Source organism: Salvia splendens, chromosome 2 (genome assembly GCF_004379255.2).
Source record: "Salvia splendens isolate huo1 chromosome 2, SspV2, whole genome shotgun sequence".
NCBI classification, from domain to species: domain Eukaryota; kingdom Viridiplantae; phylum Streptophyta; class Magnoliopsida; order Lamiales; family Lamiaceae; genus Salvia; species Salvia splendens.
In genome coordinates, this window is record NC_056033.1 from 26,428,502 (window position 1) to 26,456,313 (window position 27,812).

The 27,812-nt window shown below is 44.3% G+C and overlaps 1 protein-coding gene across 2 annotated transcripts; it reads left to right on the top strand.

The window, feature by feature from the left end:
- On the top strand, positions 1-27,812 carry LOC121792062 (calcium-binding protein CAST-like). 2 transcript variants are annotated; one of them, XR_006048830.1, is made up of 2 exons: positions 1-1,016; positions 3,188-3,437. XR_006048830.1 is itself a non-coding variant. In XM_042189852.1 (2 exons), the coding sequence occupies exon 2, from the start codon at positions 27,072-27,074 to the stop codon at positions 27,627-27,629; it is 558 nt and encodes a 185-aa protein (XP_042045786.1). In that variant the 5' UTR covers positions 19-1,016; positions 26,911-27,071; the 3' UTR covers positions 27,630-27,812. The 2 variants fall into 2 exon arrangements, 1 of the variants encoding a protein (XP_042045786.1); XM_042189852.1 differs by lacking the exon at positions 3,188-3,437 and adding an exon at positions 26,911-27,812 and having other exon boundaries at positions 19-1,016.

Sequence of the window (27,812 nt, forward strand, 5' to 3'; positions counted from 1 at the left end):
ATGGAATAAAGTAGAGATAAAAGTGTTTCTATTTTTAGTAATGAATCATCTTGATTGGGACAAACTAAAAAGGAAAGTGAGTCATCTTCAATGGGACGGAGGGAGTACTATTCTAAGGAGCTCAAGAATCAAGGATTTACTTGCAAGTAAAAATGGAAATGAGGATTTCTCCTTTACAAAAGTTGTTTCACATTAGAGAGAGCTAAAAAGAGGAAAACAAGTGAGTTGAACTCCAAATCTTTGAGGATCTTATCCACACTTTTCCTCGGTTATCGTGCCCTCACTCCATGCCAAGGGGTCAAATTGTAGTCTCTAGAGATAGCATGAGTTGTCCTTCAACCCCGTCAAGGAAATTCCAAAAAATGGTTAGATTTCTTCTTCAACAAAAACCAAGGAAAAAGGTTGTTCATGAAAAATAGTTAGATTTCTTCTTCAACAAAAACCAAGGAAAAAGGTTGTTCATGAAAAAGGTAAGTAGCCATTTAAGATCTTGCAAAGAGCCTCTGCAGTGATATCTCTCTTCCAAGAATAAATCCACAATGAACTCATCAAATAATGAGCTCCCCTGGACTTTCACAATTGAGGCATAGGAGCCTCCTTGCAAATTCGAAAGTTGAGGGAACCTTTATCTCAAAATAGGAAGATGAATGAGCTGTTAGGGACAACCTCGGTCACTCTCAATTTCACCAAAGTGGAAATGGTGACAAGTGAAGCAAGAAAGATGAGTTTATCCTCAAACCCAAATGAGAGGAATCATATTCTCCTAAATCACAAATGAGATGATAGCTTTTCCAAGACTTGTACAAAGTAGGCAAGGAAGCCTATTTAACAAGCTCAAAAGGAGGAGGAATCTTTAACTCCCAATGCCTGCCACAAAAAGACAAGGAAATCAGCTATATATACAGCCACCCTCTTTACCACTTAGAAACTTCTTGTCGAAGAGTAGCAAGGAGTAGGGGAGAAGCTGCAGATAATTGGAGTCTCAAGGACCCCAATCCAATAGCCTCCACACCAAGGTAAACTCTCACCGCTTCTCAACTTTTAGCAGATTAACATCCACATGAATTAAGCAACATAGCAAGCTTTAGATTTAGAGCTTACAACATCAAAAACCAATAGCCTTAACAGTAGCAAGCTTCTATAGTTCAAAGCTCAACACTTACAACCAAGTACCAATTGATTAAACTCATTCCATTAAGTGCACACATAAATTCTCAAGACCACTTATCACATAGATAGCTAAGTAGGAAGACTTAGCTTAGTGTACGGGGAGCTGTCCAGCGATGGCCGGGTGAAGACGGAGGCAGAGAAGAGGCTGCTCTCACGCAAACCCGACAGACGGGGCAGCGATGCTGCAGCTCCGAAGGCGCAGCGCGCTGCTCGCCGGCGAGTGGAGCCAAGGCCGGCGGCGCCTGGTCGCCGTGGAGTGACGGGAGACGATGGTGGCAGCAGCGTCTGTCTAGTCGACCATGGCAGCGGAGTCGCCGAGAGAGAGAGGAAGCTCGACGGTGAGCGAGAGAAACAGAGAGAGAGAGGGAGAAGACCGATGGGAATCACCGGCGATGGACGGCCGACGGCGGTGGAGTATTGGCGGCAGAATCGATTGAGGAGAGATGGAGTGGCGTGAAGAAGAGGCGCCGCTGCTCCTTCCTTGCAAAATGTGATGGGAATGATGAGGGAGAAAGGTACCGATAAAATGAGAAGAGGATTGGGCTGCTGCAATTTTATTTAATGAGTATTGGGCCATGCCTTTTTATTAAATGATATTAGGCTGTCCCATTTAATAATTTGGGCCAGTGGAGAAATAAAAGGAAATGGAGACTGGGCTGATTCCAATTGGCTGCTGGCCCATTTGTTTTTAGAATTTGGACTAAAATATTAATTAAGTGGTGTGCTGTTTCATTTATGAATTGGACCGAAGAATTTAACTACTGAGCTTGGAAATTTAATTATGGAGCTTGGACTAGAATATTGATTGGAGTAGTGGTTGTTTCGGTTATGGGATTGGGCCAAGAGGATTCTTACTATTAAATTGGGCTGCCTTGATGGTTAATTGAAGTGGACTTAATTAATTTAGTTGGATTGCGGAGTATTGTTGAATGGAACGGGCCTTGAGAAATGATTAAGGAATGGTCTGTCGGAAAATAGTTGAGAGAGTTTATTCAATAAAATGGGCTTGCCCTATTTAGCTATTGAGTTGGTTGAGTCAATTAATTAGGACTTGGGCTTACTAATTAAATTAAGAGAAAATGGATTGTGAATGGAAAATATTAAAAGTTGAGCGTTGGGAGCTTAACTAAATAAAGTCACGAATAAATGGGTAAAGTTTCTGAAGGTGGAAAATATTGAGAATATCGGGCGGCCTTAAGAAAATTCAAAGAAGAGATTTAGAAAGGGATTTTCCATGAATCCATACTTTATTAAATAAGTGCCCAAGTGGTTATTTTCGAGAAAATAGAATATTCCCGTAATTAGTAAAGTGCATAATTAAATTTTGCAGAGTAGTGAAGCCCGAGATAGGATTAAGAAAAATCCTGTAAGCCGAGACTAAGACATAGGTGCTATCCAATAGGGTGCATGCATTCTTTTCTCAAGAGAAATATTCCAAGTACTAATAAGCGTACACTGTTTTGTTAAAAGGGCTATTTTTGCCTCGGAGGCAAAGTAAGGCCGACGCGAGAATTTTAATTGAGGAGTAAACGTATCAGGTGGGCTTTCTTGTAATATCCAGCACATTAGTGTGGATATAAATCAAATACTTGCGACATTATGAAATGTCATATTTTTCTCAAATGGAGCTATGATTTTTTTTTCAAGTTGTTGTCATGCCATAAAATGTTTGTATTCGAGACCTATTTGTTGGACTGTATGTTTGTTGGTTTTGGCTACGCCAAAACGTTACGATTTGGAATAGATGAATGATGTCCGGCTATGGTGTCCGCGGAAGGTGGCCACCTTCCCGGCATTGTGAATGATAAACGATGAATGATGAATAATGAAAGAACTCAGATTGATCAATCGAACTTTTAGCTCACAAAAGAATTTAGTATGCTCGGGCCTTTTAAGAAAAACTCTCATGTGTTACTGTGATGGATGACAACTTTCTATATAATGTATGTTTTGATTTTTGGCAAGTGTCCACTGAGTACTCTTGTACTCAGCCATGCATGTATTTATAAATATGCAGATTAAGCGATTGGGTGGAGGCGTGCTGATCAGAGTCGATGCTACTTAAGTAAATAAGTGTGGATCCTTCGACACTTCGTGTCTTCATACGCGAAGTCGTTCTCTGGACTTTTTCCGTTGCAGTTTGTTAAGAGAGAATAGTGAACTCTCATCATCGTAACTCTGATTCATTTTGATGAAATGCTATTGTGATTTAAATCCTTGTAACCGAATACTTGGATCCTATCTTATGATATTGTTTGACTTTTTCATGTGCAAGTTCTATTCCCATTTCCTTCCTATTTCTTGAAATCCTTTTATTAGTCGTGGTTTAACCGCTTTTGTTATCCTTAGCAAAGTGCGGTCGTGACAATCAAGCAATGGATAATAGGGAAATGAAGATAAATGTCATTGATGGAATAAGCAAAAGCCGCTTATACCATGCTAACAAACATCCATGGCTAAACCTTCAAGATATCCACAAGTCTCAAAGTATACATTTACTTGATCCATGCTTGAACTAGCAATTGATGGAAATTCAATTGATGGAAAAAGCAACCTAGAAAACTAGGAATTGGATACAAACCCTCAAAGAGGAAACAAATCTCTCAAGCTTCTAATTCAATCATCAACTCAAAAAGAAAAATGAGAAAATGTGTTATTTATAGCTGAAGTGGGTCTCGCTCGACTCTAATGTCGAATGACTAGACTCAGGAGTAAGCGAGTGTGCACATATGAGAATTAATGCAAAGCTCGGTCCAGACACAACGCTCCTTAAATCCACTGGATCACTGGGTCCAGGAACTCTAGAGAACTACAGTGTTTTTGTCGTTGGACACACTCGACTCCCCTTCAAAAATAAATCCCTCAACAAGAATACTATGAATTAGTATAGGGAAGTGGGGTCGATCCCACAGAGATGAATTCGCAAAGTAGTGCTAAGAGACTATGGAAACAAACGGCTGCTGCCACACAAAGGGGTTGAGATTTAAACTACCACTAGATCTAGGCAAGAAATGTAAACGCTGGACCTAGGACACAGAAAACTTACTGGAATCAGACATCAATACCGAAAGACACAATTACTCCCTAGACTAAGTAAACGACTACCTAATCTAGCTAAACAGTAAGCAACTAACAGTGGGGACCATATTTCCAGAAATAGCAAGTACGGTAAAAAGCTGCAGATAACCAACCCATGCTCCAACTAACTACGACATGCACCTTCGCAACTAAACTAAACTCGCAGATGAAGAAAACAGAGCACACTCCTAGATTCAAACAGAATATAAAGATTTGGACGCCGGAAACTTGCTATGAATAGGAAATACATCAGATCTACATAAACTAGGCGAAATGAAATGAAAACACGTAAGCTAGGCATAAAATTAAAACACTCCTGCTCAGAATCACTTCAGACGCTTAATCCACTCCGGATCCAAGCCATCCGAACTCAACAACCAACAAAATCAACTCCATAACTCCGATTCTCACAGATCTGCTCCGATCAACTCCAAATTCCAACAATCACAAACAACTCCACAACATCAGCAAAACAAAACCCCGATTCATCCACAAACAAACTCCATTCTTCCAGATCTCACCATTAACCTGCAATAATCCAGAAAATAACCACGAAAACAACCAACTCCAACAATCCAACTCCAGAATTCAAGTAAACACAATCAATCGACAGAAATCATCACGATCGACGTAAGTGAAAACGAAACTTGCATAAAAGTAGAGAAATATCCACAAACAAAAGAGGACCGAGCTTCGAACAGCGAAGCTCGGCGAATTCAGCAGAAATGAAAAAAAAAAGAAATAAATTGTTTCTTCGCCCCAAAGAAGGACGGTGTTACAACCCACAAACACTATCGGAAAGCTAAAAGTGAACCCTTCAACTCCGAGGCTTCCTCCGTCAAGCAATTTCTTTCATAATGTCCGCTCTTTCGCCAGTTTCCTAGGACTATGCAAGCGTCCTCTTCTTTTCCTGGATCTAGCGAAAACCTTCACACACCTGGCTTAAAACATGCGTTAGACCCAGTAATTTCACGAAATAAAACCCCTAGATCGATGCATGAAATTAGCCTTATCAAACTGCTCACACTTAAACCATGCTTGTCCTCAAGTATGAAAGACAAGAGAAAGAAATAAGGCGAATTTCAATGCACGGTCCCCAAGAACGACTCTACAAACAAAAACAGACTCCTGGACCTAGACAACTGGCAAAATAAAAAAAAACTTATAAAAGAAAACAACGCAAAGAATCAAAACACAAACAATCATGAACTAGGTTCGACTTTTAGGCAACCGTCCCCACAAGCTTAAGTTCAATCCGATCGTCTACAGTCTTCAAATCTTCCCCCTTCCCTCTTCTACCTAAACGGTCTGTCAGTTCGTCAAGATAGCCTATTGACACCCCAGCTGTTAGGTTCGCTCGATCACTCATTCCTCACCAGGTATGTTAGGATCAAAACGCTCCCCAGTTAAAGTTATGCCACTGATGCGTTGGGTTATGAGAGTTTTACCCTTCTTACTTCTCTTTTTTTTCCCATTGATTTTCCTGGGTCAGGTTGAAATTGCTTCCTGCCCTTGAGGATACTAATATTATATTTATTTATTTTTTTATTTTTTTCTGTATTATATCCCCTTTTCCCCTGGACTTCGTCCAGCTTATACCTCCAATTTTTTTTATTTTTTTTTTACTCCTCCCCTGGACTTCGTCCAGCTTATTCCACCTTTTCCTGGACTTCGTCCAGCTTATACCTCCGAAACCCATTTTTTCTCCTTCATACTCTACTCCCTAAGCATACATGTTAGCACAAAAAAATGTTTAGGCTTATAACTCGCTCTTATAGTAGGGCTGCACAGCTGGATTATCTAAAGCTTTTTCCATCGTCCCAACTTCATTCAGACCGCCTTTGGTTTATTAAGGAAGAAGGTGTCAAAGTTGACATGCATTCTCTCTTCATCGCTCTCACTAAGGGAAACCTGCCTTATTATCTCACTAGCTCATGCGAAACACACATCCTAAAGACTCTTAAAACAGAAAGAACACAAACACCATACTTACTCCCCCCCTCCCACTTCACTCAAGCTTGTCCCCAAGCTATCCTAGTGAAGGGGGGAAAAGGAAGTAAGAACAGCAGACAACAGACACAAACGCAAACAAAGCACAAAAACAAAACAAACTTCTCACACTTAGACCGAACATCGGGCTAAGTGGGAGAAAGCGCAACATACAAAACCAAAACAAAACAACCCCTTCTCACACTTAGACTAAAAATTGGGCTAAGTGTATGAAGGTATAACACATATATGCAGAACGATGCATGCTGGCACATAAAAACACAAGCGAAAGAAAAACGAAAAGTAAAAGACAGAAAAGTAAAAGTTACTTGGTTCTGGGGGAAATTCAATTCGGGTTCTGGCCCCCGCGGGAGCCAGACTTGGGTGGCACTGTCTGTTGGGTCACTTTAACTTTCTTTCTTGCCGGTGACTCCGGCGTCTCCATCTGATCTTCTGTGGGTCGGGGTACGGTTTTCTTCAAAAGCACGGGCCTGGAGGAAGACGGGGTAGTCTGAGGCCTTTGGGCTTGTGGCGGCTTCTGCACAGCTAGACTCCCTTGACCCGGCGTCTTGGAACCGCCGCTAGGTTCAGGAAGTCCCTTCGTCATCTTCATCATCAGTGCGACGGCCTCCGCCATCTTGTCGGAAAGCCATGACGATTCTGCCACTAGGTCGGTGATACGCCCCTTCAGGGCTACGGCCTCCTCTCTACTTCTCCCCATTTCACTCCGTATCTCCATCACTTCTTTTCGTACACCGATTACCTCCTTCCTCACATTCTCTACTTCGTTTCTCACTTCCTCAACTAACTTTCTGACTTCTGCATCCTCAGCACTGTCCCTTCCTTTGCCCCGTAGGGCCCCAATCCCCTCCAAAACCATTTTCATCTCTGACCTCATCCATCCAACCTCTTTCCTTACTTCTTCTACTTCTATCCTGGCTCCGGCTTCCATGTCAGCAGTATCCTTCGCCTCCACCATCTCAGGCTCCTGCTTCGTCTGCGCCTCCGACTGACCAACTTCATAAAAGCACACGTCCCTTCCCTGTGTAATGAGCAGCCCCTTATTGAAAAAGTAGTCCACGTTGAACACCTCCGGGGGTAGACACATCTTCACTTCTCTGCAGGACTTGTGGATTTTCATAATAACGTTGCGTTGCAGGTAAGCCCCTAGAAGGTGGCATGTGTAAAGATGTCGGGAAGGGTTGGCTGTCACTTGATGGCAGGCTTGGGCTAACCAATAGCCCAAGTGAACACGTACTCCCTTGGCCATGCACCAAGTAAAGTACAAGTCAGGGGTCGTCAGAGCGTTGTTGGCTGTGCCCATCAGGTTGTAGCTAATGAAGGTCTGGGCGAATCGCAGGACCCTGTTCTCAATATGGTGGGCCTTCGACCAGCTGGTTTAGAACTGACCTACCCTAGGGTGAGCCACAAACTCCCATGCGTTCTGCGTCTTGAATCCCGGCGTCAGCTTCGGCGGACCAATCATTCTCTCGCTCCACAAACCCTCATCATCCTCTGTGCGCGTAAGCAGTCCCATCCGTAGAGTCCATTCACGGATGCTCATCACATGCTCTTCATTGAAGAGCCGGAATTTGATGGAGTCAGCATTCAGATCGGTGGTGGACTTAAATCGTAAGGTGGAGAAGAATTCCCTTGCCAGGTCGATTGGAACTTCGGCGGTGCTGTGCTTGAGCAACTAATCAAAGCCGATTGCGTCGATATAAGTTCGGAATTCATCATTGCAAGCGATCTGCTTGAGCTCCGATGAGCTGTACATTTTTCCAGACTTAGCGTACTTGCCCTGGGCACTCTTCTCCTTGTGGATGGTTGCGCGTTTCGGGTCGTCAAACTTTCCCATCTCGTCCAGGAGCTCTCTTGTAATCCAGATCTCAGTTGGCTCAAAGTTGAGCTCCTCTTCTTGTTCTTCTTCAGAGTCACTAGACCCAGCAGAATCCTCGGGCTCTGCAGCGTATGGTACCTTGGCAGGTCGAGGAAGTGGGGATTCAGTGGATTTCCCTTTCGCCTTCTTGTTCTTGGAAGGAGCAATTTGTTTCCCTTTCCTTTTCTTCTCGGCCGCGTGGCGGCGTTCCTCTGCATCACTCTCCCCTCTGCTCGGTCTGGGAGATTCTGTCTGCTCAGGTGCTGTGGCTTCTGGACCCAGCATTTCTTTCTCCGTCTGCTGGACGGTTTCATCTATCTCATCAAGCAGGCTCCGACGAGCCTGTCTCCGCGCTTCCCTTGCGTTAACCGGTGAATCGGTCCCTTCGGGGACATCAGTCAGGTCCACTATCAAATCCAACCCGACATCGACGGGTTCTTGGACATTCTCAGCACCGAGGGCTTCTCCTTCCTTGTTCAACAATGGGGTTGCCCCTGAAAAATAAACAGGGGTCTCTATCCCTTCCAAACCTTCTCCAACGTGGGTTTCTGTACCCGCAGACTTCTCAGGGGTTTCCCCCTCTCTGACATCTTCCTCAGTAATTAGGGCTTCGTCGCCCCCAACCACTTCTGGGGTTTCCCCCTCCACATTTCTTTCAGCATCTAGGGCTTCGTTGCCTTCTGGAATTTCAACTCCATCAACAGGGGTTTCCTCCTCAACAAACTCCTCCAAAACAGGGGTTTCCCCCTCAACACGGCTATCAGTAACAGGGGTTTCCCCCTCAGAAACACCAACCACTCTATCCTCTAAAACAGGGGTTACCCCCTCAGTGGCAGATCCTAACCTGGGTGCACTTACGGCCAACAACTCCAACCCCGCGGCCAGATCTGCTTCGTCTTCGCGAGTTTCTGCAGCGGTTGGTTCTGAAACGGCGGCAGTGGGTTCTGCGACGGCCTCCGGCTCAGCGGTGGTTTCTTGAACGGTCTCTGGTGGTGGTGCGGAGGATGTTGAGGCGGTTGGTACGGATTTCCCCATTACAGCCGCGAACATGGCAAACGCCTCCATCGCCTTTTCTGGTCCCCTAAATTTTTGTAGCATGTCTGCCATAAACGCCGCCGCACTTGAATCGGCGGATCTTGAGGTGTTCCCGGCACTTTGCTTGTTATCCATGGAGAATTCTGCAGAAAATTTTTTGACAAAGACTTGGACGGAAACTTCTTTGATTAGGGTTAGAAAAGAAAACCTAGAGAGAATTTGGGATGTAGAGAGAGAGAGTAAGTAAGTAAAAATAAAAGAACACGGTTATTATCCGATAAGTATGGGCGAGGAAGGTTTTTGCAGGCGGGTTGCAGGCATGACGCCAGCGACTGTACGCCTCCCATAAAGGTGTCTTTTGAAATCCGAACCGGTGCCAACTCCCTCCAAAATTTTACTTCTCAATTCCCTGCCCAAGTAACTTCCTTCTGCAAAATCACACTTAGAGAAAAACATTAAATGAAACGCCAGACTCCCCGGGTCTAGGGTATGACAGTATAAAAAACATTCCTTAAGGAGTCTAGTATTTCGAAAATATTTTTGGAAGATTATTTTTTTTCTGATTTGTTTGGGTTTTTCTTGATTTTAAAGAAAGCGATTAAATATTTACATTTTATGTTCAAGTGTTCTCAAGATTCCCTAGGTCAGGACATGTTAAAACTTCTTGGATGCTGGACCTAGGAAATTCTCTAAGAACACTCACTTCCGAGACCGATTAGGCGATATCAGGGAGTGCGCGTAGTGGCATTTCGTCCACTACACACATCTCCGAATTATCCCTAAATACCTTCACCCTATGGCCATTGACAAGAAATGGAGTAGAGTTTGGAGCACTTCCCTGGATCTCTACTGCTCCATTTGCACGAAGACTCACAACAGTGTATGGTCCGACCCATTTGGACTTCAGCTTACCAGGCATCAACTTGAGCCGGGATTGGAATAGGAGAACTTTCTGCCCAACATGCAATTCCTTGACTCGGAGGTTCTTGTCATGCCAAAGTCTTGTTTTCTCTTTTTACCACATTGCCGATTCATATGACTCCAGCCTTAGCTCCTCCAACTCCTGCAGCTGCAATTTCCTCTCTTCCTCGCAAGATTCGGGTCTCATGTTTATCTCCTTGACCGCCCAATATGCTCGGTGTTCTACTCCCACGGGCAAGTGACACATTTTGCCGAACACAAGCCTATATGGTGACATCCCAATAGGCGTCTTGTATGCCGTCCGGTAAGCCCATAGTGCGTCTCCAAGCCTCTTACTCCAGTCTTTTCTAGACGGATTAACCGTCTTTTCCAGTATCGCCTTTATCTCTCTGTTGGATATTTCCGCCTGGCCGTTAGATTGAGGATGATAAGGTGTAGACAGTCTGTGGTGGACGCCATACTTTCTCATCAAAGCTTCAATAGTCCGGTTGCGGAAATGCGTCCCATTGTCAGATATTATAGCTCTGGGCACTCCGTACCGATTGAAGATATTAGCTCTAAGAAACTTCGATACCTCCTTAGCTTCGCAAGATGTGGTCGCCTTGGCTTCTATCCATTTCGAAACATAATCCACTGCCACTAGTATGTATGTATTCCCGTATGAAGATGGAAATGGACCCATGAAGTCCATTCCCCAAACATCGAAAATTTCACAAACGATCACCGGTACTTGCGGCATTTCATCTCTTCTGGAGATTCCCCAGTCTGTTGACACCTCTCACAATTCTGACAAAACTCGAACGCATCCTTATGCAAGTAAAAACCACTATCTAACACCTTCCTTGCGGTCTTCCTAGGTCCAAAGTGACCTCCACAAGCTAGGTCATGGCAATGATTCAGCACATCCCTCTGTTCCCACTCTGGAATACACCTCCGGATTACTTGGTCGGCTCCCATTCGCCACAACATCCTCCGCACCACCACCAGAGGCCGTTCAAGAAACCACCGCTGAGCCGGAGGCCGTCGCAGAACCCACTGCCGCCGTTTCAGAACCAACCGCTGCAGAAACTCGCGAAGACGAAGCAGATCTGGCCGCGGGGTTGGAGTTGTTGGCCGTAAGTGCACCCAGGTTAGGATCTGCCACTGAGGGGGAAACCCCTGTTTTAGAGGATAGAGTGGTTGGTGTTTCTGAGGGGGAAACCCCTGTTACTGATAGCCGTGTTGAGGGGGAAACCCCTGTTTTGGAGGAGTTTGTTGAGGGGGAAACCCCTGTTGATGGAGTTGAAATTCCAGAAGGCAACGAAGCCCTAGATGCTGAAAGAAATGTGGAGGGGGAAACCCCAGAAGTGGTTGGGGGCGACGAAGCCCTAATTACTGAGGAAGATGTCAGAGAGGGGGAAACCCCTGAGAAGTCTGCGGGTACAGAAACCCACGTTGGAGAAGGTTTGGAGGGGATAGAGACCCCTGTTTATTTTTCAGGGGCAACCCCATTGTTGAACAAGGAAGGAGAAGCCCTCGGTGCTGAGAATGTCCAAGAACCCGTCGATGTCGGGTTGGATTTGATAGTGGATCTGACTGATGTCCCCGAAGGGACCGATTCACCGGTTAACGCAAGGGAAGCGCGGAGACAGGCTCGTCGGAGCCTGCTTGATGAGATAGATGAAACCGTCCAGCAGACGGAGGAAGAAATGCTAGGTCCAGAAGCTACAGCACCTGAGCAGACAGAATCTCCCAGACCGAGCAGAGGGGAGAGTGATGCAGAGGAACGCCGCCACGCGGCCGAGAAGAAAAGGAAGGGGAAACAAATTGCTCCTTCCAAGACCAAGAAGGCGAAAGGGAAATCCACTGAATCCCCACTTCCTCGACCTGCCAAGGTACCATACGCTGCAGAGCCCGAGGATTCTGCTGGGTCTAGTGACTCTGAAGAAGAACAAGAAGAGGAGCTCAACTTTGAGCCAACTGAGATCTGGATTACAAGAGAGCTCCTGGACGAGATGAGAAAGTTTGACGACCCGAAACGCACAACCATCCACAAGGAGAAGAGTGCCCAGGGCAAGTACGCTAAGTCTGGAAAAATGTACAGCTCATCGGAGCTCAAGCAGATCGCTTGCAATGATGAATTCCGAACTTATATCGACGCAATCGGCTTTGATTGGTTGCTCAAGCACAGCACCGCCGAAGTTCCAATCGACCTGGCAAGGGAATTCTTCTCCACCTTCCGATTTAAGTCCACCACCGATCTGAATGCTGACTCCATCAAATTCCGGCTCTTCAATGAAGAGCATGTGATGAGCATCCGTGAATGGACTCTACGGATGGGACTGCTTACGCGCACAGAGGATGATGAGGGTTTGTGGAGCGAGAGAATGATTGGTCCGCCGAAGCTGACGCCGGGATTCAAGACGCAGAACGCATGGGAGTTTGTGGCTCACCCTAGGGTAGGTCAGTTCTAAACTAGCTGGTCGAAGGCCCACCATATTGAGAACAGGGTCCTGCGATTCGCCCAGACCTTCATTAGCTACAACCTGATGGGCACAGCCAACAACGCTCTGACGACCCCCGACTTGTACTTTACTTGGTGCATGGCCAAGGGAGTACGTGTTCACTTGGGCTATTGGTTAGCCCAAGCCTGCCATCAAGTGACAGCCAACCCTTCCCGACATCTTTACACATGCCACCTTCTAGGGACTTACCTGCAACGCAACGTTATTATGAAAATCCACAAGTCCTGCAGAGAAGTGAAGATGTGTCTACCCCCGGAGTGTTCAACGTGGACTACTTTTTCAATAAGGGGCTGCTCATTACACAGGGAAGGGACGTGTGCTTTTATGAAGTTGGTCAGTCGGAGGCGCAGACGAAGCAGGAGCCTGAGATGGTGGAGGCGAAGGATACTGCTGACATGGAAGCCGGAGCCAGGATAGAAGTAGAAGAAGTAAGGAAAGAGGTTGGATGGATGAGGTCAGAGATGAAAATGGTTTTGGAGGGGATTGGGGCCCTACGGGGCAAAGGAAGGGACAGTGCTGAGGATGCAGAAGTCAGAAAGTTAGTTGAGGAAGTGAGAAACGAAGTAGAGAATGTGAGGAAGGAGGTAATCGGTGTACGAAAAGAAGTGACGGAGATACGGAGGTAAATGGGGAGAAGTAGAGAGGAGGCCGTAGCCCTGAAGGGGCGTATCACCGACCTAGTGGCAGAATCGTCAAGGCTTTCCGACAAGATGGCGGAGGCCGTCGCACTGATGATGAAGATGACGAAGTGGTTTCAAGCAAAGTTCCCCGAGACACCGAAGGGACTTCCTGAACCTAGCGGCGGTTCCAAGACGCCGGGTCAAGGGAGTCTAGCTGTGCAGAAGCCGCCACAAGCCCAAAGGCCTCAGACCACCCCGTCTTCCTCTAGGCTCGTGCTTTTGAAGAAAACCGTACCCCGACCCACATAAGATCAGAAGGAGACGCCGAAGTCACCGGCAAAAAAGAAAGTTAAAGTGACCCAACAGACAGTGCCACCCAAGTCTGGCTCCCGCGGGGGCCAGAACCCGAATTGAATTTCCCCCAGAACCAAGTAACTTTTACTTTTTTGTCTTTTACTTTTCGTTTTTCTTTCGCTTGTGTTTTTATGTGCCAGCATGCATCGTTCTGTATATATGTGTTATACCTTCCTACACTTAGCCCAATTTTTGGTCTAAGTGTGAGAAGAGGTTGTTTTGTTTTGGTTTTGTATGTTGCGCTTTCTCTCACTTAGCCCGATATTCGGTCTAAGTGTGAGAAGTTTGATTTGTTTTTGTGCTTTGTTTGCGTTTGTGTCTGTTGTCTGCTGTTCTTACTTCCTTTTCCCCCCTTCACTAGGATAGCTTGGGGACAAGCTTGAGTGAAGTGGGAGGGGGGGAGTAAGTATGGTGTTTGTGTTCTTTCTGTTTTAAGAGTCTTTAGGATGTGTGTTTCGCATGAGCTAGTGAGATAATAAGGCAGGTTTCCCTTAGTGAGAGCGATTGAAGAGAGAATGCATGTCAACTTTGACACCTTATTCCTTAATAAACCAAAGGCGGTCTGAATGAAGTTGGGACGATGGAAAAAGCTTTAGATAACCCAGCTGTGCAGCCCTACTATAAGAGCGAGTTATAATAAAGTTTTAGAGGATCGAGCCCTCTTGACATCAATTGTAATTTCCTCCTTTCTATAGGAGTTTATTTGTAATTTTCTCCTTCTTAATATAGGAGTTTTAAAAAATGCGAACTAGAATGCTAGATGGCTAAAAGAGAGAAGATGCTTCCAAACTCCTCACCTATTTGTAGACTAGGAGAGACCACATGAAAGATCTTGGCATTAAGACACCTCACAAACTATTTGGAGGTTACCCTAGGTGAAAGGCTATAAGACTTGTCCAAATAAAAAGCTAAAAGCCTTTCTATATTTCGCACATTTCCAACATTTACAACTTTTACAAGATGCTGGATGGTGGCTGTTTCGACGAGTCACCATGCCGTGAAACCGTCAAAGAATAGTTTCATTGTAATTTTTTAAAAATTTCTCTCACTATAGACAATTAAGATATCATTTATTCAATTTTCTCTTGTTCTATTTCACAAATTTGTCATACTCCCTTCGGCCAATCATAAGCGAGACGCTTCATTTAATCCGCTCGTTTTTAAAAAAATGATATAGAATAGTTAAAATAGAGAGAATGTAAAGTAAGAGAGAAAATAATATAGGTAAGACTCTTCTCTACACTATTCTTTCATTTTCCAAACACAGTCTCCGTTGGTCGGTGTTTCATCTCTTGATCTTCTGCGGACAAGTGCTCTTGGTCCAACAACTTAATCAACATTCTTTGGTACATCTTCATAGAGGGATTTTTCAGCTATTCACATTCTATGTGCAGTCGAGAGTCTTCACTAGTTCGTTCTCATTATCTTTAGCTAGCTTTAGTGCATGAAATTCTGCAGTAACTTGTGCATTAGTAGAATTGGATTGTGTTATCTCACATTTTCCTTTTCTTTTTTGCCTTGTCTCTGCCTATAGTCGAGAACTAGTTGAATGTATAGATGTAGGAGTTTCTGGATATGAAGGGATATTGATACGATCATGGAAGCCGTGCATCAAAGTTTGTACCTACAGCTGGCTTCAACCAGTGATCAGCCTATCGAGATGGCATCCAAATGCTTTGAAAAGGACCCCAATATCTTTTCTTCTAAAGTGCTTCACGTGAGCATCTTACACGCCTCAATCGGAGTTTGGAGGAGGAAGTTATGACCGTTTTACGGAAGTCGCACAGTGCAGAATGTTCCACCCCGGCCGGGTGACAGAATGAAGGCTTGGTGGAGTCAGCGAATTCCACCTGGACGGGTGACTTTCGGCCACCAAAATCCACCCGGATGGGTGACAGAACTAAAGCGTCGACGATCCAGGGGTATTCCACCCGGACGGGTGACTCGAGGCCACCGAGTCCATCCGGCCAGGTGGCTCACCCAGAGGCTAGATTTTGTGGGCCTTTTCTTGGAATTTGGGCCTAAGCTATTGATAAGGCTAATTTCATGCATCGGTCTAGGGGTTTTATTTCGTGAAATTACTGGGTCTAACGCATGTTTTAAGCCAGGTGTGTGAAGGTTTTCGCTAGATCCAGGAAAAGAAGAGGACGCTTGCATAGTCCTAAGAAACTGGCGAAAGAGCGGACATTATGAAAGAAATTGCTTGACGGAGGAAGCCTCGGAGTTGAAGGGTAGAATAGGAATTTCTACGAAGACTCTAGAAGGCTATGTCCGCATCTATAAAAGGAAGAAGCATGCAAGCTGGAGGGACCTTCTCGGTGGAGGCCTCACGAACAGCCTGTTGCTCAGTTCACTTTTCACATACTTGGTTCTAATTCGCGGAGGATCTCGGGTTCGCGCTGGGGTTCACTTTTAGCTTTCCGATAGTGTTTGTGGGTTGTAACACCGTCCTTCTTTGGGGCGAAGAAATAATTTATTTCTGTTTTTTTTTTCGTTTCTACTGAATTCGCCGAGCTTCGCTGTTCGAAGCTCGGTCCTCTTTTGTTTGTGGATATTTCTCTACTTTTATGCAAGTTTCATTTTCGCTTACGTCGATCGTGATGATTTCTGTCGATTGATTGTGTTTACTTGAATTCTGGAGTTGGATTGTTGGAGTTGGTTGTTTTCGTGGTTATTTTCTGGATTATTGCAGGTTAATGGTGAGATCTGGAAGAATGGAGTTTGTTTGTGGATGAATCGGGGTTTTGTTTTGCTGATGTTGTGGAGTTGTTTGTGATTGTTGGAATTTGGAGTTGATCGGAGCAGATCTGTGAGAATCGGAGTTATGGAGTTGATTTTGTTGGTTGTTGAGTTCGGATGGCTTGGATCCGGAGTGGATTAAGCGTCTGAAGTGATTCTGAGCAGGAGTGTTTTAATTTTATGCCTAGCTTACGTGTTTTCATTTCATTTCGCCTAGTTTATGTAGATCTGATGTATTTCCGATTCATAGCAAGTTTCCGGCGTCCAAATCTTTATATTCTGTTTGAATCTAGGAGTGTGCTTTGTTTTCTTCATCTGCGAGTTTAGTTTAGTTGCGAAGGTGCATGTCGTAGTTAGTTGGAGCATGGGTTGGTTATCTGCAGCTTTTTACCGTACTTGCTATTTCTGGAAATATGGTCCCCACTGTTAGTTGCTTACTGTTTAGATAGATTAGGTAGTCGTTTACTTAGTCTAGGGAGTAATTGTGTCTTTCGGTATTGATGTCTGATTCCAGTAAGTTTTCTGTGTCCTAGGTCCAGCGTTTACATTTCTTGCCTAGATCTAGTGGTAGTTTAAATCTCAACCCCTTTGTGTGGCAGCAGCCGTTTGTTTCCATAGTCTCTTAGCACTACTTTGCGAATCCATCTCTGTGGGATCGACCCCACTTCCCTATACTAATTCATAGTATTCGGGTTGAGGGATTTATTTTTGAAGGGGAGTCGAGTGTGTCCAACGACAAAAACACTGTAGTTCTCTAGAGTTCCTGGACCCAGTGATCCAGTGGATTTAAGGAGCGTTGTGTCTGGACCGAGCTTTGCATTAATTCTCATATGTGCACACTCGCTTACTCCTGAGTCTAGTCATTCGATAGGTCTCGCTTTTCAATTTCATCTTCTGGGCCCGGGAAATTACTTGCGAACTGGGCACCTCTCCAGTGACTAAGTAATTTGCCAGGTCTGCGAACCATGGCTCAGCGTTTTGATGACATTTCCCTTTTTCGGCATCCCCTATACCTGTTAACACCATAATCTCTTCCCAGCTTATAGGTCGAGGAATTTTTTTTACGTAGTACAAATGTTCCTCTGGGAATGCATCCGGTATTGCTTCATCGGTCTCCCCTTGAAATATCCTGCTCAGATGATCGGCTACTTTATTTTCTGTTCCCTTTTTGTCTCTGACTTCCCAATCGAATTCCTACAAAAGCAACACCCATCGGATTAATCTCGGCTTGGATTCTTTCTTTGCCAACAGGTACTTTATAGCCGCGTGGTCGGTGAAGACTATCATCCTCGACCCAAGCAAGTACGGGTGAAATTTGTCAAATGAGTATACTACCGCCAGCATTTCTTTTTCAGTAGTGTCATAATTTCTCTGAGCTTGATTCAGCGTTTTTGAAGCATAAAAGATCACATAGCTTTTCCCATCAACTCTTTGACCTAGCACCGCTCCCACGGCATAATCGCTTGCGTCACACATAATCTCAAAGGGTAGATTCCAGTCGGGCGCTCTAATAATAGGCGCAGATACTAGCCTGTCTTTTAACAACTGAAAAGCCTTTTTGCATTCCTCATCAAAGACAAAATCAACATCGTTATGCAACAAGTGGGTGAGTGGCTGAGCAATTTTTGCGAAATCTTTTATGAACCTCCTATAGAATCCTGCATGCCCTAGGAATCCTCTCACCTCCTTCTGATTCGTCGGGTAAGGCAGTTTTGAGATCACCTCAATCTTTGCCTGGTCTACCTGTATACCTCTTTCCGAGACTACGTGCCCTAGGACAATTCCCTCAGGGACCATAAAGTGGCATTTCTCGAAGTTCAAAACCAAATGTTTTTCCTGGCACCTTCTCAATACTATATCCAAACTAGCCGAACATGAGTCAAATGAATTTCCGTACACAGTGAAGTCGTCCATAAAAATCTCGATGCAGTCCTCCAAAAGATCTGAGAAGATACTCATCATACACCGCTGAAAAGTGCCTGGCGCATTGCACAGGCCAAACGGCATCCTCCTGTAAGCATACGTGCCGAAAGGACACGTGAAAGTTGTCTTCTCCTGGTCCTCGGGATCCACATAGATTTGAAAATACCCACTATACCCGTCTAGGAAACAGAAGTATTGCTTGCCTGCTAGCCTCTCCAGCATCTGGTCAATGAAAGGTAGAGGGAAATGGTCTTTCTTGGTCGCTTCATTTAACTTCCTATAATCGATGCACATCCTCCACCCAGTAACTAGTCTGGTGGGCACCAATTCACTCTTGTCGTTCTTGACCACCTGTATTCCTGACTTCTTGGGTACCATATGGACTGGACTCACCCATTCACTGTCTGGTATGGAATAAATGATTCCTATGGAGAGTAGTTTCAATACTTCTTTCAGCACTTCCTCCCTCATGTTAGGATTCAATTTGCGTTGAGGATCTCTGCAGGCTTTTGCTCCTTCCTCCAAGCGGATGTGATGCATGCACAAATCAGGACTAATTCCTACCAGGTCAGAGAGTGTCCACCCAATAGCCTTCTTGTTTCTTCGGATTACCTTCAGCAGTCCCTCTTCTTGTCCCTCGGTCAAGCTGCTGTTGATAATCACAGGGAAAGTTTCGTTCTCCTCTAGATACGCATACTTTAGGCCTGGTGGAAGTGTTTTCAACTCTTTCTTGGGAACATCTTTTTCCTGGGGCAAGGGATTTTTCTCTGTTACTTCCGTTGTCATTCTCTTCCTCGACCCAGCAGAACCTTCCACACTCGCCACATAAGGTGTATTCCTTAACCTAGCTAGCTCCGGATTTGCACAGAATTTTAGAATTGCTTCAGCTAGCTCCTCATCTGATAACTCGCTTGTGTTCATTGCTTGACACCAACTGGCTACTTCTCTATCAATGGCATGACTCATCCCGGAGTTCTCAATCTGTTCCTGCATTAATTTCGTCTCAAGGTATTCTTGGACCAAAGGGTTAATAACATCTATAGCATGCAAATTTTCAACGTCAAGAGGTTTCTTCATTGCCTCATCAATGCTGAATGTGTATTTCTCCCCATTATAATCAAGGCAAATTGTTCCATCAAAAACATCAATGATAGTCTTAGCGGTACGTAGGAAGGGTCTCCCTAAAAGTACTCCGCCCGACTCTGCAGACTCATTATCACTCATCTTAATCACATGGAAATCAGCAGGGTACAAGAAGTCATGTACATTGACTATCACATTCTCAAGCACCCCTTCAGGACAGATGCATGACCTGTCCGCCAGTTGAATCACAACCCTCGTGTCTACCATGCCTACCCCCACTAATTTCTTGTATATGGAAAGTGGTAACACATTTATCGACGCACCCAAATCACACATAGCGTGCTCGATTCTCACATCACCAATAGAGATGGGCAAGGTGAACATACCTGGGTCATTGCATTTTGAAGGCATCTTCCTCTTCTGAATCACTGCGGAGACGTTCTCGCCTATCAGAATTTTCCCACTGGGCCTAGCCTTCCCAGCTATAAATTCCTTGATGAACTTGCTAAAGACTGGCATCTTCAGGGCCTGTAAGAATGGCAGATTGATTTCCAACTTCCCAAAAATGTCCATGAAGTCTACCGGTTCTTCCTTCTGTTTCTTGGCTTCCCCCCGACTCGGAAAGGGTTTCAGTCGCTTCCCTGCTCCGGTAGAACTTTCAGCTGATAACTCTCCAGTTTCTTTTCCCACTGCCTCATCTTCCAACTCCGGCTCTGGATCGAGGAAGAATGGTTCAGTTGATCTAGGCAAAGGTTTCTCTAAATCTCCTGTCTTAAGGTCATCCTTGACCAAGGGACTTCCTCCCTCCAAGTGTCTTGGCCTAGGAATTGTATCCTCTTCTTCCATGTCTTCCTTGGGATCTGTCACCTCCTTTGTTCTTACCACTGGCCCATCATATCCCTTCCCGGATCTCAAGGTAATCTGACTTATATTACCTCTGTCCGGTGGCCTTACGGAGGCGGGAATCTTCCCTTCATTTCCCCTCATATCAGGCAAAGAAGTAGCTATCTGGGACAATTGCTTAGCCAGCATATCCATGGCTGCTTTCTGCTCCTGTTGAGCATCTTGAAGCTTGTGCACTACGTCATTGTTCGATTGCAGGTTGTTTTGCATATGTTGCTGAGAACTGACGAGGTCGTGCACCATATCATCGATACTTTTTGGTGGTTTCGGTGGCTGACTGGGTCCTGGGCTGATACTTAGAGTCGGTCCACTTGCTAGATTCTGACGAGCGTTTCCTTGACCGCCTGAAGAGTTATTGTATTGATTTCCTTGGCCCTGGTAATTGTTCTGAAAATTCCTTTGGTGTGGGGGTACATAAGAGTTCCCTTGACTGCTCTGATTCCTGATTCCCCAGCTCGAGTGGTCTCCTTGGTTCCGATTAGTCCAGTTGCCCTGCCCCTCTTGATTCCTTCCTGACCAATTACCTTGTCTTTCGGGCTGAGGTGCAAACTGCTGACTTTGTTGCGGTGCCGGCTGATTCTGTTCATTGTCAGTCCATCTGAAATTTGGATGGTTTCTCCAGGGCGCATCTCTCTGTCTCCCTGGATTCCAGCTCCCATCGGGATTCCAACTTCCCATTGCATTGACCTGGGCGTGATAATCTCCTTCCTGGGTCCCGTAATATTGTTGTATTTGATTATCTCCTAGACCAGGAGATTTCTCCTTCCCTTGTGAAGCCAGTGGAATCGCCTTTTCAATCGCGTTCAAAAGAGCCTTCTCGAGCCTATCAATCCTTGCTTCGACTTTGTCATCTTCTTGTTCTCTCACAGCATGCACCGATCCTCTTCTCACTGCATTCCTAGGGTTATCGTACGCCTTCTTAGCGTCAATCAACTTCCCTAGGATCTCTCTTGCCTCACTTCCCCTTTTTCTTGTGAAATTTCCCCCACTCGAGAAGTTCATTAAGTCCTTTGACTCGGGAGTGGCTCCTTCGTAAAACAGAGAGTAGGTCTCTGCCTCTATCATTCGGTGATTCGGGCATGCATCCAACAACCCCTTAAATCTCGACCAATACTGACTCAACGATTCATCGTAATCTTGCTTACACTCTAGTATTTCTTTCTTAAGTGCATTCGTCTTGTTGGATGGGAAGAAATAATCTAAGAATTCTAACTTGAAGTCCCTCCACGTGCGGATAGAATCCGGAGGCAACCTCAATAGCCACGTATTAGCTTCCCCCTTCAAGGTAAACGGAATCGCTCGTAGGCGATAATCCTCCTCTGTTGCATCATTCGGCCTCTTCTGAATACCACATAACTTACTGAATTCATTTAAGAACTCATACGGACACTCATTTCTACGCCCAGAGAACGTCGGCAAGATGCCGAGTACGTTTGTCTTGATCTCGATAGTCCTGTGACGTGGATTCATCACTATAGCTTGAGCTGGTTCTCCATCTAAATGGGCAGTGAGAGAGCCGATTTCTGGATCCGGGTCTACCACCTGCGCCATGACTACTTCCTCTGCTTCCCTTGTTTCTGACTCTGTTTCTGATTCGGGTGGTGATTCTGGATCTTCGCGTCCTGATGACGTCCAAGATTCGTCGCTAGTAAATTCACTCGGAAACGGACCTCCCGTGGTGAACCCTGATCTGGTGGTCACAGTAGAGACTGTACCCTTAAGTAAATTCACTCTGTTTCTGATTCGGGTGGAGGCGTGCTGATCAGAGTCGATGCTACTTAAGTAAATAAGTGTGGATCCTTCGACGCTTCGTGTCTTCATACGCGAAGTCGTTCTCTGGACTTTTTCCGCTGCAGTTTGTTAAGAGAGAATAGTGAACTCTCATCATCGTAACTCTGATTCATTTTGATGAAATGCTATTGTGATTTAAATCCTTGTAACCGAATACTTGGATCCTATCTTATGATATTGTTTGACTTTTTCATGTGCAAGTTCTATTCCCATTTCCTTCCTATTTCTTGAAATCCTTTTATTAGTCGTGGTTTAACCGCTTTTGCTATCCTTAGCAAAGTGCGGTCGTGACAATCAAGCAATGGATAATGGGGAAAGGAAGATAAATGTCATTGATGGAATAAGCAAAAGCCGTTTATACCATGCTAACAAACATCCATGGCTAAACCTTCAAGGAATCCACAAGTCTCAAAGTATACATTTACTTGATCCATGCTTGAACTAGCAATTGATGGAAATTCAATTGATGGAAAAAGCAACCTAGAAAACTAGGAATTGGATACAAACCCTCAAAGAGGAAACAAATCTCTCAAGCTTCTAATTCAATCATCAACTCAAAAAGAAAAATGAGAAAATGTGTTATTTATAGCTGAAGTGGGTCTCGCTCGACTCTAATGTCGAATGACTAGACTCAGGAGTAAGCGAGTGTGCACATATGAGAATTAATGCAAAGCTCGGTCCAGACACAACGCTCCTTAAATCCACTGGATCACTGGGTCCAGGAACTCTAGAGAACTACAGTGTTTTTGTCGTTGGACACACTCGACTCCCCTTCAAAAATAAATCCCTCAACCCGAATACTATGAATTAGTATAGGGAAGTGGGGTCGATCCCACAGAGATGGATTCGCAAAGTAGTGCTAAGAGACTATGGAAACAAACGGCTGCTGCCACACAAAGGGGTTGAGATTTAAACTACCACTAGATCTAGGCAAGAAATGTAAACGCTGGACCTAGGACACAGAAAACTTACTGGAATCAGACATCAATACCGAAAGACACAATTACTCCCTAGACTAAGTAAACGACTACCTAATCTATCTAAACAATAAGCAACTAACAGTGGGGACCATATTTCCAGAAATAGCAAGTACGGTAAAAAGCTGCAGATAACCAACCCATGCTCCAACTAACTACGACATGCACCTTCGCAACTAAACTAAACTCGCAGATGAAGAAAACAAAGCACACTCCTAGATTCAAACAGAATATAAAGATTTGGACGCCGGAAACTTGCTATGAATCGGAAATACATCAGATCTACATAAACTAGGCGAAATGAAATGAAAACACGTAAGCTAGGCATAAAATTAAAACACTCCTGCTCAGAATCACTTCAGACGCTTAATCCACTCCGGATCCAGCCATCCGAACTCAACAACCAACAAAATCAACTCCATAACTCCGATTCTCACAGATCTGCTCCGATCAACTCCAAATTCCAACAATCACAAACAACTCCACAACATCAGCAAAACAAAACCCCGATTCATCCACAAACAAACTCCATTCTTCCAGATCTCACCATTAACCTGCAATAATCCAGAAAATAACCACGAAAACAACCAACTCCAACAATCCAACTCCAGAATTCAAGTAAACACAATCAATCGACAGAAATCATCACGATCGACGTAAGCGAAAACGAAACTTGCATAAAAGTAGAGAAATATCCACAAACAAAAGAGGACCGAGCTTCGAACAGCGAAGCTCGGCGAATTCAGTAGAAACGAAAAAAAAACAGAAATAAATTATTTCTTCGCCCCAAAGAAGGACGGTGTTACAACCCACAAACACTATCGGAAAGCTAAAAGTGAACCCCAGCGCGAACCCGAGATCCTCCGCGAATTAGAACCAAGTATGTGAAAAGTGAACTGAGCAACAGGCTGTTCGTGAGGCCTCCACCGAGAAGGTCCCTCCAGCTTGCATGCTTCTTCCTTTTATAGATGCGGACATAGCCTTCTAGAGTCTTCGTAGAAATTCCTATTCTACCCTTCAACTCCGAGGCTTCCTCCGTCAAGCAATTTCTTTCATAATGTCCGCTCTTTCGCCAGTTTCTTAGGACTATGCAAGCGTCCTCTTCTTTTCCTGGATCTAGCGAAAACCTTCACACACCTGGCTTAAAACATGCGTTAGACCCAGTAATTTCACGAAATAAAACCCCTAGACCGATGCATGAAATTAGCCTTATCAATAGCTTAGGCCCAAATTCCAAGAAAAGGCCCACAAAATCTAGCCTCTGGGTGAGCCACCTGGCCGGATGGACTCGGTGGCCTCGAGTCACCCGTCCGGGTGGAATACCCCTGGATCGTCGACGCTTTAGTTCTGTCACCCATCCGGGTGGATTTTGGTGGCCGAAAGTCACCCGTCCAGGTGGAATTCGCTGACTCCACCAAGCCTTCATTCTGTCACCCGGCCGGGTGGAACATTCTGCACTGTGCGACTTCCGTAAAACGGTCATAACTTCCTCCTCCAAACTCCGATTGAGGCGTGTAAGATGCTCACGTGAAGCACTTTAGAAGAAAAGATATTGGGGTCCTTTTCAAAGCATTTGGATGCCATCTCGATAGGCTGATCACTGGTTGAAGCCAGCTGTAGGTACAAACTTTGATGCACGGCTTCCATGATCGTATCAATATCCCTTCATATCCAGAAACTCCTACATCTATACATTCAACTAGTTCTCGACTATAGGCAGAGACAAGGCAAAAAAGAAAAGGAAAATGTGAGATAACACAATCCAATTCTACTAATGCACAAGTTACTGCAGAATTTCATGCACTAAAGCTAGCTAAAGATAATGAGAACGAACTAGTGAAGACTCTCGACTGCACATAGAATGTGAATAGCTGAAAAATCCCTCTATGAAGATGTACCAAAGAATGTTGATTAAGTTGTTGGACCAAGAGCACTTGTCCGCAGAAGATCAAGAGATGAAACACCGACCAACGGAGACTGTGTTTGGAAAATGAAAGAATAGTGTAGAGAAGAGTCTTACCTATATTATTTTCTCTCTTACTTTACATTCTCTCTATTTTAACTATTCTATATCATTTTTTTAAAAACGAGCGGATTAAATGAAGCGTCTCGCTTATGATTGGCCGAAGGGAGTATGACAAATTTGTGAAATAGAACAAGAGAAAATTGAATAAATGATATCTTAATTGTCTATAGTGAGAGAAATTTTTAAAAAATTACAATGAAACTATTCTTTGACGGTTTCACGGCATGGTGACTCGTCGAAACAGCCACCATCCAGCATCTTGTAAAAGTTGTAAATGTTGGAAATGTGCGAAATATAGAAAGGCTTTTAGCTTTTTATTTGGACAAGTCTTATAGCCTTTCACCTAGGGTAACCTCCAAATAGTTTGTGAGGTGTCTTAATGCCAAGATCTTTCATGTGGTCTCTCCTAGTCTACAAATAGGTGAGGAGTTTGGAAGCATCTTCTCTCTTTTAGCCCTCTAGCATTCTAGTTCGCATTTTTTAAAACTCCTATATTAAGAAGGAGAAAATTACAAATAAACTCCTATAGAAAGGAGGAAATTACAATTGATGTCAAGAGGGCTCGAACTCGGCACCTCTTACAATAATGTCTAAGCTCATTGCCGCTAGGACAAAGGCTCTGGACAATTCTAGTTCGCATTTGAGTAGCATTGCATTGCTCAGTTTTCGCCTCCAAATCAAGTTCGTCGGTGCCTACGAGTTTAAGGTGCTTCTAATCGTTAGGAGGAAAGTCGTTTCATCTTTGATAACGTTGCGCCAACCCATTAGCACTAGCCAGGGCATATCTCGTCTTGCAGACAGAGAGAGATACCTCGACTCGACTCGAAGACAATAGTTTGCATTTTTTTGTTGTATTGATATTGTTATATTACCTTCTAGTTTTTTATGTTATTGTGTAATAGCCGTGTAATTGTTACAATATTTCCAACAGTAAGAAGGTTATATACAAATTAATTATTGTAATATTATTTTGTTTTAAAATTTCGATACCGGCTTGCAACGCGCCGCGGTTCCATCCCCTTGGCACAAAACAAATACCTAGAGTTGGGGATGCTCTAATTGAGAGTTGAGGGGATGCAACTAGGAATGTTAGTACAACTCACAACTTGAGTAGGGCTAACCCGGAAGCCGATGGGTTGAACCTAGGTGTAACTATTGTTTATTCTTTCATCTTATTTGACAACTAATTCGGCATTTTAGTGTATTTAAATTGGTATTTTAAGTGTAATTAGAGATCATTTAGTAATAGAATACTTAATTAACTCTAATGTACTAATTAAATACTCCAATTCTGACTTAAAATATAAATAGTATAAATAATTTGGGACGAACTGAAATAGAAAAGTGCGAGTAACATAAGACAAATAAAGTATATATAACTAACTATACAAAAAATTTCTTTAAAAAAAAGAACTATACAAAAAAATTAACCTACCATTTTAGTTGTGCCCTCCTACAATTCGACATTTCCATTTTAGTTGAGGCATTTCTTTTCGGCACGAAATTTAAGAAAGTTGTGCTTAATGAGTTAAATAAAGTAAAATAAAGTTGAAGGGGGAATAAAGTAAGAGAGATGAGAGAAAGTAAAGAAAAAGAAAGAATAAAGTAGGTTTGATTAGATGTTTTATTTTTAGCCAAAAAAGATAAATGAGTCAAGTAACTTGGGACAACCCAAATTATTAAACATGATTAAGCCGTAGAGCTAGTCCAAGATTCGAAAATTTATAGTCAAAGATTGAAAATTTATAGTCAAAGCACTACAACAATTGACATCCCTACAACCTAAATTGGATGGGCCTTTAGCGGAGTTATTATTATTATTATATTGACTGGGCTTTGACAACAACAATCCAGTTGATATTCCACATGTTGGTTATGGTCGTTGATGTATTAAAAAATAGTCGTTGATACATTGAAGGTGGCGGGCGCCGACACGTTGTAGAAGCGTTGACCGAAAGGAAAAGGAGAAGAGAATAAATCGGAGAAAAACAGTCGGCGAAGAATGCGCGTGATGGTTAGCTAGAAATCGATAACATCATCGATCTCAGATCCATCACACAAATCCGAAAAAACAAAAAAATGGAAAACGACGACGCGCAGTGCAAGGCAGGCGAGGGCGGGCGGTCGTTCCGCCTCCGCAGCCCGAGCCTGAACTCGGTGCGGCTGCGGCGCATCTTCGACATCTTCGACAAGAACAACGACAGCGTGATCACCGTGGACGAGCTGGGCCAGGCCCTGGCACTCCTGGGCCTGCAGACAGACCAGGCCCAGCTCGACTCCATGGTCCAGAGCTACGTCCAGCCTGGCAACACGGGCCTCTCCTTTGATGACTTCCAGGCCCTCCACCGCTCGCTCGACGACGCCTTCTTCGGGCTGGCGGACGAGGCGGCCGAGGTCGACGATAAGCAGGAGGAGTACGACCTCACCGAGGCCTTCAAGGTTTTTGATGAGGACGGAGATGGATACATCTCTGCCCAGGAGCTGCAGGTCGTGCTTAGCAAGCTCGGCCTGCAGGAGGGCACGGAGCTCGACCGGGTCGAGATGATGATCTCGTCCGTCGATAAGAACCACGACGGGCTGGTCGATTTCTTAGAGTTTAAGGATATGATGCGCAGCGTCATTGTCCCTTCATCCTAGATTTCATTTTGTTTTTTTTTTTTTGCTAATAATAAACTACTACTTAATTTCTTCTTGTTGATGGTTTAGTTATGTGTTACTCTCTATGTTTTGTGCAATTGTTGGTAATGGTAATGCAAGGAATATGCATCCATTTCATCTATGTTGTAACTTGTAAGAGGCGTCACCTTATTAATTCGTATA